This window comes from Aptenodytes forsteri, unplaced genomic scaffold (genome assembly GCF_000699145.1).
Source record: "Aptenodytes forsteri isolate BGI_AS27 unplaced genomic scaffold, ASM69914v1 Scaffold54, whole genome shotgun sequence".
In the NCBI taxonomy this organism is placed as follows: Eukaryota; Metazoa; Chordata; class Aves; order Sphenisciformes; family Spheniscidae; genus Aptenodytes; species Aptenodytes forsteri.
This window is the reverse complement of record NW_008796044.1, coordinates 14885259-14901330: the sequence shown is the minus strand read 5'-3', so window position 1 is coordinate 14901330 and position 16072 is coordinate 14885259. Positions and strand designations below refer to the sequence as shown.

Here is a 16072-nt window from a genome sequence, read left to right as displayed (position 1 = left end):
CCCTCCTTCCCTCCCCCTTCTCCTGGCTGTGGCGCGTAGCACTTGTACCCCACAGTCACAGACTCTCTTTTTAAGGATCTCTCATGCGTGAATTTGAAAGCGAGGAAGAGGCATGAACTCTTCTTAGGAGCAGAGCTGACCACCTACTGCCTCTCTTCACATAGACAGTCAGGCTCTTTGTTTTCTAAAACAACTCTTCGACTTTAACTGATGAAAACAAGGAGCCCCTTCTGCTCTTCTCCTACTGAGAAGTTGAAACCTTTTTTTTTTTTCCCCCCGAGAGGTGTGCACAGTTCTAACCATAGTGTGGGGCCACAAAATATGCAATTAATGCCATCCTGAATTGCATGATAGCTGCCTCTTGCAACTCGGCTCCCTCTTTTCTGGAGCCCAGGCCAGGAACCGGTTGTCTCTTCCTGGAAGATGAACCTTCTGTCTTTCCAGTTGCTCTGGAGTTGTTTAAACTTACGCTGTAAGAGTCAAAAAAAATGTAACTGACTGATTGCATATGGCCGAGACCTAACAAAAAAAGCAGCTGAAAATTAAAAAAAAAACCAAAAACTGTGTCATTTTTAAAATCTTAAAATTTACAAGCTTAATTTTAGGGACCTGAGCCATGCGCTTGGAGCACCTGCGGTTGGCAGTAGTAATGATGTGACCTCCTGACTTAAAGAGTGGTATTTAAAGATTGCCTGGGTCTCATGCTTTCCCTCTGCTCCGTGGTTAATTTTACCCTGAGGGCAAGGTCCTGCAGCTCTCCATCATTAGAGCTGCAGGACTGCAGAGGGCAGAGCTGTGGAGCGTAGAGCAATTTGTGGTCCTCGGAGCTTGGCTGCATGAGACCTTTTGGCATTACTGCATTCAGCTGCATAAATCCGTTCAGCCTATTTAATATCAGTGCCTTGGAACCTGGCTCGCTTTCTTCTCGACCCCACACCTGGAAGCTGTTCTCTCTTTCTGGCAGACGATGAACCAGTAGCCTGCCAGCTAAGTGTGCAATAAGAGCCTTTCTCAAATATTTGTTGTTTACCTGAGATATAGTAAAGTCCTTTATGTCATTTCTTGCAGAAATGGGAATTTCTGAGCCGATCAGCTATAACATCTGCTTCAAGGCTACAACTAGCACACATTTTAAAAATGGCTCCGTATGTGTTTACACAATAGATTGTTTGTGTTAATTAGAGTTTATTCCACCCTGGGATGCATGCATAACTTATTAATATTAGATTGTTTGTGTTAATTAGAGTTTATTCCACCCTGGGATGCATGCATAACTCTTATTAATATCAGCAGCGGCTATGTATTCTCATAAGGAGAACAGAGCTCCTAATTAGAACTCCAAGTTTTTAAGATATCTTTGTACAGCTTTTATTGCAAAGGTAAAGTGCTGTATGTTCGCCTGGTAGCTATTCTAATAGAAAACAAATTGGGTTTGGGGTTTTTTTTTCCCAGCCTCCCCTTTATTTTTATTGCAATGACACGAGCCAGTCCCACCCAGGAGCAGAGCATGTGCCGGGCAGGAAGCCCTGCTGTTGGGAGCTTACAGCAAGTGCGTGCCCAGAGAAATGAGGTGACTATACCACCTAGCAAAAATGCTAGTCTGGGCGTAGAATAGCCGCTTTTCATCAACACAAAGCCTACCCAAAGTGGTCAGTCCTGGGGACAGAGCTTGGTCTGTATTTTCAGTGCCCACTCTGAGGCAGGGAGCTCTGTCGCCCTGTCCCAGCGCAGCCCCTCTCCTTCCCCAGAGCCCGGGGCAGCGGGGCGTGGGCAAGGCTCTGGTTTGCAGAGCAGCAAAGAGGCAGCAGAACGTGGCAGGGAGGAGAGGTGCTAAGGGACCGCACAACCCTGTCACATAGCCCACAATTTGAGACTCGTGTCAGGACTTCGCATTAGCGTCTGACTTTTTACAAACATGAATTCACGCAGTTGACTTTGCTGTCTCCCAGCTGCCCAACTGGGCAGTTGTTTTCAGGATTTTAGGTTTTACAGAGCCTAAAAAGTTTGCAGAATTCCCATTAAAACTTTATAATGTACATATTCAGTAGGATGCAATGGGAGTGCACCATATGACATTTCTTTTGGGATTTGAAGAAAAGATACTGAACCTTTTTTTTATTTTTGCAAGTTTGTTGTTTTTTTTTTTTTAAAAAATCTCTTGGACTGAGGGTGTTCCAAATATAGTAATTTTTTTTTCCATCTGATGGAAACTGGAGGCTTATAAAGAAAATACTGATAAGAGTCCTAGCTAAGGAAGCACTGGCAAGCACTGCTCTAAAGCATGTAAACAAACAACCCCTCTCAAATGGGTGAATTCCAATGGATTCTAATTATCTGCTAGACAGATAGGTAAGAAAAACTACTGATATAAAGAAAATCGGGACTAAAAAATATATATGCTGTAATTTCAGGAAGTTTTAGCTTCTGCCAGTGGCAGGGACTCCGTAAAAGATAAGGTAGAAAATAATGAGCTTTTGTATTTGTATCTGAACTTTAGAAGAGACATATTGTGAGTGAACAAAAGATGCACCATAAAACAAACACTGCACCGAAATAATTCTCGGTGGAAATGTAAAAAGCTGCAGGGCGCTAAAGAAGATGCAGTGCCTTCCAGGCGAGAGCACTGTTCAGCAACAGAGTTTTAGAGCCACTGCTATTATTAAGATGTAATATTTCAGGTTTTTAACATACATTTTAATTAGTATACTATAAAATTTAGCCTCCTATTCCAATCGTCAGTCTTTTGAGAAGGAGACTTCATGGTAGTTTATCTTCATCATGTATGTTGTCTGCTATTTCCTACATACTCCCACCAATAAAAAAATGCTTCTCTCCTTTTTAATTCACATTTCAATTCATGACAGAAGCAATAAAAGTTTGGAAGCTAACATCTTCTCCTTTGTCAGCATAACTACAAGAAACTTTAAAGGATAGATTTCGTATTACAAATTGCATGCATTAAGACCAAATCAGGGTCTCGGAGAGCCTCCCCTCTGCTGAACCCTGCATAAAGTGTGCTCTCTCCTCATTCCCTTCCCTGGTGTCTGTTACTGAGGCTGGAAGATCGCCCAGGATGCTGAGCCTGTGCGACGTGCTCCAGTTGTCTGTCCTTTCTGTGGCCCTACGAACAGGAGCAACGTTAGGCAAATAGTATGTCCCGGGCATCTGGGGCACCTGCAGCAGATTCTCAGTTACATCTGCATTCCCAGTGACAGGTGCTGTCAGGGCTAGGATCCGACAGTATTTACCCTATATATTGTAATTAGAATCACAATGAAGAAATACATGGCTATGTCATTACTGAGCGAGCTGCCAGTCTTCATCCCAGCATGTGTAGTTAACGCATCAAATATTGTCAGTGTGCACTAAGCCCATCTCTGCTGTCGGGAGCATTTATTGTTGCGGTGTTCCTGTCTGCTCTCCTCCACTGGCAGGGGAGTATTAGCTGATCTCAGCAGGGACCGGCTGAGGGTATCTGCTGGTGGAAGGAGTAGCTTCCTAAGCCGCTGCCTCACCTGTAGCCGACTGGCTGCCAGAGGGAGTTTCAGCTCAGCAGAAGGACACAGAGGTGCACATCACTTGACACCAGCCGGGAGGCAGTTCATCTGGCTGCTCCGTACCCATGCTCCTGAAGGCCAGCAGCTGCCTGCACGCCTGAGCGCTGCCGTCCTCTGTCTCACCCCGCTGCTGCCTTACTTGGCTGCATTTTAAGCAAACGCGTGAGTTCCTTGTGTCAGGATGCAAAGCTCTTCAAGGCATTAATGTGGTCTGGAGGCTGTACTAAGCTGTCCACATAGACATTCATTAGTCAAATACACACCCTTGTGTAAAAGATCACAGTAATTTAATCGACAATATTACTTATGTGCAGGTTAGATCAAAACCTGGCTGCCAAAAGTTGAAAGAAAGTTGAAAGCCAGTATAGAGACAGAGATACACTGTTTTATTACATCATTAAAAAATATCTAGATTCTACTCTAGCAGGGACTACAGGCTGGAGACTGACAGACAAGAATAAAATAGCTGGAAATAAATTTTATGTAGCTATTTTCTTTCTCTCTCAAATGTGCATGCTTATGCAAAACACATTGCTGTAGATGCACTGACAATAAAGAGGGAATCATATGAGTAGTGGGTTCTCAGGGGAACACTTTCGCCGAAACACACTCTGCAATAATTTCCCACATCTTAGTTGAATAAATTAATTTATGAATTTTCCATTAATATGTTCAATCGTTTCTCCTCTCATATATTTTATTGATCTCCATATAAATTTAGCAACAAATAACAGAGCTGCTTTTCCATTTGCAGTAAAATAGTTTAGAGATGTTTATGTGGGCCTTGGGGTTCATAGTAAACAAATGCAGTTCAAACACCGGGGAGGTAGCAGAGAAACATGAAGCTTGGCAGGACCCAGAGAGTTCTACTAGGAGAAAAGCTCAGCAGACTCTCAAGGTGTATCCAATCATACCACCTGTGAGATGGGTGCCCTGAAATCAGGGGGACCAGCCCCAAACTGTGGGACTGCTCCCAGCGAGTCCTGTGTAGAATCACTGCAAGGAGCTTCATGGCTCGTGTCTGCAAAAATTGTAATGTCCCTTTGGTGTGAAAGACTGATAGGTTGTATCATTCCCTCGTTTAATATGTTTTGTCCTGTACTGTGTATCTTTTTATTTTCGTGTGAGAAGGAGATGAGGATGGCAAAAGGAAAGAGGGCATTTGGGTTTTCTCCACAAAAATAGAAATGCAGCGTTCATGGTCTGGAGAAAGCCAGCCGGCTCCTTCTAGACTGTAGATCCAGTGGCAGAGTAGTCCGAAAACTTCATCTTCTGTGGCCACTCTGCCTCTGAATATCACTGAGTTTGGCTTAGGCAATGTCATTAAATCCAAAGTTGAGCTACTTGTGTAGGTTATTACTGTGAGCACACCGTCACATGGAAAGTATGATATCGCCACGTTTTTCTTTAGGGAAGGGAAAAACAGTTACATACAGTGATTAGGTGTTGAAAAGTAATCAGTATTATCCTAATTTAATATTTAAAATGACGGAGTTGTTTCATCTTCCTCCCCCAACACCAAGCTGCCACCCCAGTTCTATATGTATACAAACTAAGATCCCAAACAAGTATGGTGGGAATATAAGGTGGTTAATCATAGGTGTAAATTTACTCGCGTGTGACTGCACCGTTGTGATCTTCAAGTTTAGCTCTCCTTCTTGCCCTGCACACTCAGATGATAGAGACAGCCCTTTTTAAGCAGTTTGTTTTTTGGTTTATTTTGAGCTTTTTGGTTGTCATTTTTATCAATCATAAGGAAAGCTGAGGAAAAACTTGCCTTGCTGTTTCCAAGTGTAAAGCTCGCTCTTTGTTAACTGCACGTAACAACTGTCTTGAAATAGGCCTCACCATCTTAAAGGTGGTATTTGAAGTATAATTGCTAATGCTTAGGTACATAATTTACATTTATTATGCATAATAAAATATGTAACTAATTGATGTTCTGTAAGGGATTAAATTATCAACTCCAGCTGCAGGAATAAGATTTATGCCTGTGTTCTCAATAACATATTGACTATCAGAATACGCTGCAGAAAGAGTTGTTGCTTTCAGGACTGTGCACTCAGAGAGTGTTCTCCTCTCTCCTGTTCTCCTCTCCTTCTGGTGTGCTTTCTCTTGTGTTTGTGTTCTGTCCAAACAGCATAGATTAAGCAAGTGTATTTATGGAGCAAACAGATGAAAAATAAGTACTTATATTCCCTTCAGTCTTGCAAGAAATTAGTGTAAAGCGCAAGCTAAGCTTGCACGTGTCTGTGTGTGGCCGTGCATTTTCTAAATCGGAAGGGCAGAACATCACACAGAGCGTGCGACCACCAGGGTGCACTGAAGTTCAGAATGGCTGGGAGATAATGTCAACAGAATGGGATGTAGGCACAGGATAATGGTCTCCTGCTGCTAGATTAAAGCCTGGGTAAAGATGAGCCCTTTTAACAAAAACAAACAGAGGCAAAGCCAAGACATTTGCAGTAATTTCAAAGCAGGAGGCATTTATCTCGTAACAACATCCTGTTCTGTTCTCTTGGCTTCCACTGCACCAAAACAACAGAAGATGATGCTGTGATTTTCGTCAGTGGCTGTTGCTGTATGAGCTCCGGTTGCCCACTGCATCCTCGTTGGGTAACACCATGGTCTTACGCCGTGTGTCCTTTGGCCTTCAAAAAAGTTGCACGTTTCCAAACACGTTGTGCCATACTGTGTAAGCATGCTGGCCTGCTTTTAAACGAAAAAGAATTAATCTATAATAAAACTCAGACTTATCAAAGGGATTTTACAGCCCAACGTTTCCAGTTTCCCCTGGCAGGAGGCAGTCTCTGCAGGGAGGAGCGCCAGCCTCCGCGCTGCGGGCAAAACTCCCCCTTACATTAAAAGCCCTCAGATTCTGATCTGGTAAAATCAGTGCTTGAGGAAGACAAAAAATGGGATTGAATTCAGTTCATTAGGTATCAAGCCAAAGAGAACGCTTCGCACATTTTTGTTCCTGCTTCTGTGCGCTGTTTTCTTTTACTCCATTTTATCAGTACATTAGTCCCGTCTCCAGCAACCAGGCTGCTGGGCAGAGCCTGGGGAAAATACCCTTGGGGCAGTAACTGCAGAGAGGACAACTACACAGGCACAAAGCTCTTAGAGGGAAGTCAGCACTAAAATATATGTAATGTAAACAGCAAAGGCTTATGAATAGTCAGTACATTATAAATCAAGGCTTTTTAACTAGCACACTTTTGCAATATTAATTCTCCTGAGTTGTCTCTGCACATGTCCTGCTGTCCTAAATGGTTTGAATGTGGTGATTGTCAAGAGGTGCTGTAAATCCCATCTGCTGAGGTTTTAGGGAAGGGAAAGGAACAAGTAACAATATGCAGATATAGGGAACTTATACTGTACTGCTCATAGTTTAATCTTCACTCTTCAGTTTTACGATTTTGTTATATTTCTGGAGTTGCTTCTATGATGAATGGGTATTTTTAGGGATGGTGCTGTTAACTGTCATGGCAATTTTTAGTTATTGGTAGGAGTCATTTAAAATTTCCTCCTCATTGAGAGAAGCTGACATGTTGAAGGACCAGTCTCATCAGCTGATGAGCTGATTTCTTTCAGTTCTCACTATTGTGAGGATTGGTGTCTCTTCATGGATGTTATTCAGACCAAGCCCATTGCTTGCAGTGGAAGTTGAGAGCTCCCAGCTCCTCAAAAGACCAAACTAATAAGTCCGTAGTGGTAACAGGTGATAGATGGCATGATTTCACACCCAAAATGTGGTAATGCAGCATAGGAAACACATGGGATTCTGGAGGTTTGTATTTTCTGCCCAGCTTTGCCACTGATCTCTTAGGTGACCTGGAAGAAATTGTTTCAACTTTCTGTGCTGCAGATTCCACATATTTAAGCAGGGAATAATAGCAACACTTTACGAGGCACGTTTAGAAGTGCCATGCAAAACTCTGTGTAGGGAGTAGCTATTATTGTTGTTATCTGTAATAATAAAAACAATGGCATTTTCAATAGAGACTGAAGTTTTGCAATCTGTCCAATGCCATTACTGCTAAATGCAATTTCTCATTTAATCCACAGCTGCTGCTTTTATATCTTGTCCTAATTCAAAATGTATTCTTGCCTTTTTTATGGTTCTAGTGCAAGTTGGAGTTTCACGCATGTACTTCTGGCAAAACCATCACAGCTCAATGCGAAGGGCCCTGCCCCTGCCTTCCAGGACCTGAAAGTTCAAAACACAAGGTGGAGAAGACTGGTGAGTTGAGCTGGTAATGGAATTAGAGCAGATTAATTGGTTCCTGCTATGTTCTCAGAGAAATGTAAGAAAGACATTTCTTAACTAGCAGATTTTATATGTAACGCTTTCTGAGAAAAAGCTAAGGTACAACTAATCCTTTTCTAAACATGTAGTGCTTTCCCACATCTTAATGGCTGCAAAACTAACACCCACTTGATAGAGTCTCATAGGAAAACTGAGTTCTGGCTAATGATTCGCACTTTTGAGTGAAAATATTTTGAATGAAAATATTGAATCATCATAAAAGAAGATAGAAAAGAAAAAAATACTACTTGGTGGTTCATTACTTTGTAAGTAAAAAAAAAAAATCAGTAGCCTGTGTGTTAACGAAAAAGTCATTTAAAGTCACACATACATATTACATGGGATCTGAATGATCATTTTTATCCTTATTGTTATTAATGTTATCATTAGAAGTCAAATAAATATATATATACGTACGTATCTGTATTTATATATGAAACTGTTTCAACTACAAACTCATTGCAAATAACGTTATATAAAACTGAAGGTTGAAGTCTCGGCACAAATGGCCGTTTTCCCTGCCAGTTCTCTGCTGGGTTCTCTATTTAGGTCTGCAATCCCAGTGAGCTGATTCACTCCGCCAGGTTTTTTCCAAGGAAGTAAGCACAAGCTGCCTTGGAATGACCTCATCCAAAGGGAATTAGTTCTTGCAAAAAAAAGACTGACTAAAAGCAAAACTCCAGCAGCAGGGCCAGTGCCACAGCCAGGTTCTGTCTGAGAGGTTCCACCCTGCTATGGGGAAAGCCCTTTGGAAGGGAAAAGAGTTGTTACTTGTGGTTGCGGTTTCCTGATGTGGGTGCAGATGTGCTGGTGAGAGCATCTGTGGCAAAGTGAATGCTAAGCCTGTTTTTAAGTGCAGTGTTGTCTGCTCTCTCTTAGGAGGAGTGCTAAGAGGGTTAACTCACTGACAGCTGCTGGGCTCCTGTCTATATTAGTAGCTCACAAAGCCAAAGCAGTGACTTACGCAGGGTTTGCTCTGTCGTGTTAAGCAGTGAAATGTGTTTATTTGCCTTGTGCATCACATGGAGTACCAACAAGATGAAGCTTTAGCGATGGTCCGTTGTTAAATATTTGAGAACCTCTCTTCGCTCTTACTCCTCCCCACTATGGACACGTTCCAAGAGTAGCAGACACCGAAACAGAAACGAAAGTATAAACAACACTTCCTTTGGTTAGTTCAGGCCCTGTCGCTTCAGCTGAACACACTGATGATCCTGCTGGTGGTGGTCCACACACTGTAGTCTCTAGCACAGCACCAGTTGTCACATGAAGCCTCCATCGGCTTTCTAGAACAAGAAGTGATTCCCCAGCCTAGATTTTGAAAATTCAGGTTTATTCCATTTTTTGCAAATCATGGACATTTTTCTGCATAGCTATCAAACTTAGATGAAGCATTTTAGATGGCAAGGTTCTGAAATCAATATATAACTGTAATATTGATTTATGTGGCTTGATTCTTTTGGTTACAATATACCCGCTGATAAATTGCCTTATTCATATTTTCTGTTTCTTGTAGTCAGGCACAAACATACACTTTTCTTCTCATAAGCTGCTCCCTATATGCCCTCTTTGTTGCCCTTATCAGAGAGAGCATCAGGTTAATAAATCTTCAGTGGCATTTTAAGCTTACAATTTCATTCACACAAGAGAAAAAAGATTCTAATAACCCTTATCTTGATAAATGCAATTTGGCAGGATGTATGTATTCTGAAACCCAGGCTTTTGTTTTGCTGGACACAAAACTTCAACTCCAGCCAACAAAGCATTCATTTAATGGATTGGGTGATCCGCGGAGCAACTTTCCTGAAGGCTTTTTCAAGAGGCCAAGCTTGAGCTAACAGTACTTCTGCCATTGCCCTGGTGACAAGGATATTAAATGCCTCAATTCTGCCATCTTCAGTGTGGCATGAAGAGAGTGCTCTGCCCCCTTGGAGGAGCACAGTCACCTGGGAAATAAGGGAAATAATTGCCAGGTGTGTATGGAAACATTCAAAACACCAAAGACACCAGTCATCTCCTGCATCAAGTGTATGCAAAGAAACTGCTCGTGAGCCTGATTATAGTGTCATAAGCAAGGTACTTGTACAGGCATGGGAGTGATTGTGTGTGTGCGTATATATGTATATGTGAAAAAATAATAGCAGTATAATATTTTGCTTTATCACTGTCTGTTTCTTTCTGGGGTTAGGTGCTGAAATCTCATGTTTGCCAGAATTTGGCCCTTGGTGGTCTGATGCAGTTTTTGGGGCACAGCCACGGTGCGGGCAGTGCCTGCTGCTGTGCATTTGCCTGTGCCTGTCTGAGCAATATCCAGCTCCTCAGGGGCAAAAAGATCCTGCGCCAGGGGTAAATAAATAAGGATGGTATACCCATGGGATTCATAAATGATAGCATCATTTGAATTAAAGTTTATACAGTGCTTTTTAGTAACAGTTTCTGTATCACCATATTTTGGGGCAACAGGCTAAAAAGCAGCCTCCCTCCTAAACTCTCTTGAGCTCCAAAAATAAGCCAGTAGCAAGTCCACTGTTGCCGGCGCAGTGTTGGTCACAGGAGTTGGCTTTTCTTTTTAGATTCTGGCTTTGCTCACCTGCAACCAATCAATCTGTGGATCTTCCCTGCACATTCAGCAAGCGAAATAGCAGCAGCTTCTGGCCTCCTGTTTACAAATTTAGGGATCCAACCACTCTGTTAGGGAGCAAAGCTCCATGGACTTCATTAGAGAAATGCCCACAAAAGGATTTGGTATTGAGACTCAAATAATCAATAGCAAAGGGGCTTTCTAACTTGATTTATCTTAAATTTTCTTCTGGATCTTTGAACATGCCAGTTAAAGACATCCTTTAACTTACCTCCTCGGTCTCCTTTCTTCAGACGTTGTCTTCAGCTGACCCCCTGAGTGAAATGGAGTCTCAAACTCAATATTTCAGCGTTTGTCAGTCTTTTAACAAAGAGCTCCCGGAAGTTTTCATGAGAAAACATGAGTAAATTCTATATACCAGTACAAATTTTACCCAGGTGCAATTAGCAGCATCTGAAGGGGGATTTGGTACTGTGTGTGCCTGCCCTTTACAGCCTGGAAGCCAGCCAGCTTTCTTCAGGTTTATGGGAGAATTATGAATTCTAATTGCTGACCACAACAAATTTCCATAGCACTGCCTTTCATAAGCTTACCTTACTTGCTCAACAGGTAGTGTCACCTGGCTTTGGAGAAATAAGCCCTGAATAGTATTTAAGGTGACATGTGTGAGATGTACAAGGCAATCACATGGCAGAACGTGGCGGTCCCCTGAAGCCTGGTCATGGCAGCACTCGAGTGATGTCCCCTTCATCAAATCTCCAGACCTCTCAGTCTGGAGCTTCTGACTAGCATTTTGGTGACTTGGTACCTTAGTGTTTTCTCTAGTCTTCACACAAATTTGTTTTATTTTCCTCATATAGTACTATAGTATCATTAATATTGCTGAATTGGTGTAAAAATCAGTAGTTTGATTTCTCATATAAAAATTTGTGTAAAAGAATTGTGTGGACAGTTGGGACTCTGTTTCTGCTCCTTATTTAGTTGCCAGGTTTGTGAAATTCATTCAAATACAGCATAATCTTAAGTAGAATATGATAGAGAGCTAAACCTCATGCCTCATACAGACATGTCAGTGGAAAAATACTAAGGAGAATTGTGCAAATGCTTCCAGCAAAATGGAAATGCAGCTCTTAGAGCTACTGCATAAACTGTTTTATGCCTATTATACAACAAGGTTAAATGTATGTGGTTGTGAACTTCCAATTTGAAGACAGTTTGCATTAATCTTTACACATTCATTCAATCATATTAAAATATTATTCCATAATAAATTACTTTCAGAAATTAAAAATGTAAAGGAACATTTAATTTCCAGAGTACTGTAATTCTAAATGTCATGACCTTTTTTAATACGCTTGTGAATAAAATTGGCAGCAGCATCAAAGAAAAGCAATCTAAGTGTATGTGCTCAGAAGTAACAATTGACTGCACTGTCTGAGTCATATTCCTTCCTCTTCCCTGGGCTCCTTCGAAAACATCTCTGCTTTGAGGATGAAAATCAAGACTAATAATCACGTTAAAAATTGGAATTCCTTTTATAGTGCTAACTTATTATGGAGATGTTAATAAAATAACACAAATGCTAGCAAAAGAAAACTACACCAGAATTATTATCTTTAATGGCAAATAACAACAAAATAATCTTTCTACCATAAAGTTAAATCTTTGAAGAGATGGCAGGATCATGTTCTTCATTTTCTTAAATGGAATGTTGAGTCAGAGTCTGAGAGGTAGAAAACAGGACTCTGAGGGTACTAATGGAAGATTTTGGAAAAGAAGACAAGCCCTAATGCTTTCTCTCTCTCTCTCTCTCTTTTTTTTTTTTGAGGCCCATTTAGATTCCTTTGGTTTATCAAAACACTCAATATGCTTCATTATTCACAGCAGTATCCCAGCTTTACAATATGCTTCCATGATAGCCGCTGATTTTCAACTCGCCTACCCAGAGACAAAGGCTGAGCTGTAATCTGCCCTGAGGTTAGCTGCCCTTTCAGAGCTTATGTGCCCTTTTATCTAATACTATAAAATGAATAAGGCTATAATTTCAACAAAAGAAAAGGACTGTAAACTGACTCTTAGTGGCACCTAAGTGACAGAAGTTACTTAAGACACTAAGTCCTGTCTGCTGGTGGTTTTCAGGTACCTCTTTCCAAAAGCTCTGCAATATTAACTAGAGTCCTCATCCACTTTAACTTATTTTGACGCTGGCTGGAGCTTCTAAAACCCCTCAATAAACAAAGGACTTCAGACAAGAAACAACCGGGTTTAGTTCTTCAGAACCTACTGGCAAGGGAAGAGATTTTCCCTTGAATGTGCAGTTCGTTCTATCAAAAAGACAACGTTGTGCAACGATCGGGGCATCTCTTGGCAAATGTGGATTCGTAGTTGCAATAATGTGGTTCTGTCGGCTTCCCCCATACCTGTGCGACTCCTGTTTGTTACACGTGCTAGCGGTGTAGTAGCTCAGGCAGGATGGTAAATGTTTAACAGGGTGTCAGGGCTCTTTCTGACTGTACCCTCTTTTTGTGTTTTCTAAGAAGCTGAGTGCTATGCTCCCAGCATACTGGTCTTCATTTGTTGCCATCAGGGCCGCAGAGCCACTGGAGCCTGAACAGATGCAGTAATTCAAAGTAGGTTTATCTCTATCTGTGCATTGTGTCTTTTTGACCTTGCAGAAATGCCCAAGGCAACTTCTAAGAAACTGCTATTATCTTGATAAGGGAAATGTAAGGTCAATAGGCAGAAGAAAATATATTCGATTATACTGAGCGTTGTTTAAATTTCTAAAGGGAACCAAGAGAAGATTTTGAAGTTACAGGAATAGGTCTTGGCAAGCTCCACCAAGAATGTACCTTGTTTAGGGTATAGTTTAGGATATGAATTGTAGCATTTACCTACCAGCCCTATTGGGTGTGATGGATGAGAAGGTCTAATGTTGCATTCCTTTATAAAAAGAGCACTCAGTGCATGAAGATCATTTGGAGAAATCACAAGTCTTGTTTCCCAAATGAGTTGTATCGCTGCTTGTGCCTGAATGACTGACAACTAAAAGAATTTAAAGCCTTGGAACTAAGTCTTTCCTTTGAAATCCACTTTCAGCAAATATTTCAGTTTCAAATTGCTATTCACAAGTTTCCATGACTGCAGAGTACATCATTTTAAAGTTTATGAAGATGAAGTATGAGTCATGAACATGGTTGAGTTGAAATTGGTTCCTGGGTTTGATTTGCCAGGAAATTTTTCCTTTTGTGGCTTTAGCTTTGAAAAAAGACGACTTCTGACACTGAATTTCCAGGTAGATTTTTAAATTACCTATTTGAGTCTCAAACGCTGGGAATGGTAAAACAAAAACATTCTAAAGTGAAGATTACCGAGAGTTTCAAAGCTTCACTATATCTCATTAACACTAGGAGGGTTGTTTTTCCTGTTTTACAGAGGAGAAATTATGTTTGTTCAAATCAAAGAGTAACTTTCAGTGCAGGGCAGATATAAGGACGTGGAACACAGTGATGTGTGTTCGACACTGACATGTTCCTTCTCTGGACTTCATCAGTAAAGAGTAGGAATATTAGCTCTAAACTATGCAGTTTGTGATATTTTTTCTCCAAAATTTTCTGTATGAATACTGCAATTCAGTCTTTTAATTTGTTACATGATTTAATTACCTTACCCAAGTAAATACGAGTTACATAGTATCTGTAAATAATAATAATAATTATTATTATTACTATTATTATTAGTTATTTTGTATGCAAGCTTTCATACAAGGAGATCAGTCTTTATTATTCCTTTCCTGAAAGCATGAAAGATTAACTTTTTTCATTTCTGCTAGAAATTGTCTGTGAGTAGTGAAGTGGCTGCACCCAATTAATATTTAATTAAAAGAAAGGGAGAAGCAGGCAAGAACAGATACCTTTGTTCTTCATGGATGGCTATTACCATCACCCACGCTTGTCAGAAGCAAAAGCAAGTAGCTTCAAGACTCAGGCAGCAAAATCGAGTTCTTGCCAGGGTCAGAAGAAAGAGCACAGTAATGGTGGCTGGAGATGTTTTGTTCTGCCGCTTGGCCTCACATGCATCTTCCTTTTATGCACCAGAGAAAAGCAGGAGCTTATGAGGGAAAAGCTGCACATTCTACATATACATATTTCATGGGAAAACGTATATATTCGTAGGAGTGTTACGTTAAATGGAATGCACAATCTGAGAGCCAAATGAATAAAATGTTCACATGCTGAAAAGAAATAGAGCAAAAAAAGCTAATAATGTGAATGAGAACAGATTAATTGATCGATATACAAATGCTAGTTTTTCCTGATACTTTTTTACATTCCTACACCACCTGATATCTTCTCCTATGTCTGTGAAGGAGGTGTGTTTTATCAAGACTCATATGCAGAGCTAGCCTTGGAATAGCTCAGGAAGGATCCGTTAAATGCAAGTTCTTTTACTGCAGTTCAGAAAGATGGTGGTGCCCTTACAGGAGGTTTGATTGAGAGGCCACTGGGCCCAACTCTTTGCCGAAGGAAATGTTGGTGTGATTGTGTGGTCGATACTTAACCACGTCCACAAACTACAGAGGATTTCTTAGCAAAGGTTGGTGTTCGTAACTCGCTACCGGGGTAGGAAGTCCTCCATGTGCTCGGTACATATAAGGCTCCTTCTGGTCCATTTTGAAAATCTGATGATCCTGAAGCATTTATAACCGAGGAATAGATGTTGCTGAATGGGAAACATTAAAACTGCTGCTATTTATATCACTCTGAAATTATATCACTTACATTCCCATCAAATCATACATCTTCTTTGCACTGATTTCTAGGCTAGCTACATATAGTGAGGTGATCAATAGTACTTACTGCTCCCCTTCAAATTCAGTGAAACATCTTTAATCAATGTAATTTAACCTCAAAAACATCCACAATTTTTATGACGACTTTGCTGTGTTGCAGAAGTGAGGTGGAAGGAATTTCCATGGCATACAATTAACAAGTCATCATGCAGAACAGTTTCAGGTACTGCAAAATCCTTGCAGATAAATCACTTGCAGAATCTTCTAGGTTTTTGTTAGCAAATTAGGACAGATCTTGTAAGGCCTTACGATAAGTAGCTATCATACTTTAAAAGTATGGTACTTCCCCAAAGAAGGCAAGGAGGCGACTTGAATCATGTAGATCAACTCAGAAGCCAGATTATTTTGTGAGGCTTCCTTTTAAATATTTTCATGAAAGCGACAAGAATGTAGAAGGAAAAGGCACAGTACCGCCTTTACAGCATGCAAAGTATTGCCCCATTCTGTCTCAAAGTCAGCTGATATATCTACTTTGAGGTGGAAAGGATCTCCAGCTTTCTGTCCTGGTTTCAGCTGGGATAGAGTTACTTTTCTTCCCAGTAGCTGGTACAGTGCTGTGTTTTGGATTTAGGGAGAACAATGTGTTGATAACACACCGATGTTTTAGTTGTTGCTAAGCAGTGCTTACACTAGTCAAGGACTTTTCAGCTTCCCGTGCTCTACCGACTGAGCTAGCTGGGCTAGAGGTGCACAAAAAGCTGGGAGGGGGCACGACCAGGACAGCTGACCCCAACTGGCCAAACGGACATTCCATACCATGGGACGTCATGCCC

The 16072-nt window shown here is 41.0% G+C and overlaps 1 protein-coding gene across 1 annotated transcript in view; it reads left to right on the top strand.

Moving 5' to 3' along the window:
* SPOCK1 (SPARC/osteonectin, cwcv and kazal like domains proteoglycan 1) overlaps positions 1–16072 on the top strand; it is a 334606-nt gene that overhangs the window by 262989 nt on the left and 55545 nt on the right. Inside the window, exon 6 of the mRNA XM_009285903.1 lies at positions 7686–7800. Coding sequence (XP_009284178.1) covers positions 7686–7800 — 115 coding nt within the window. The remainder of the gene's footprint in view (positions 1–7685; positions 7801–16072) is intronic.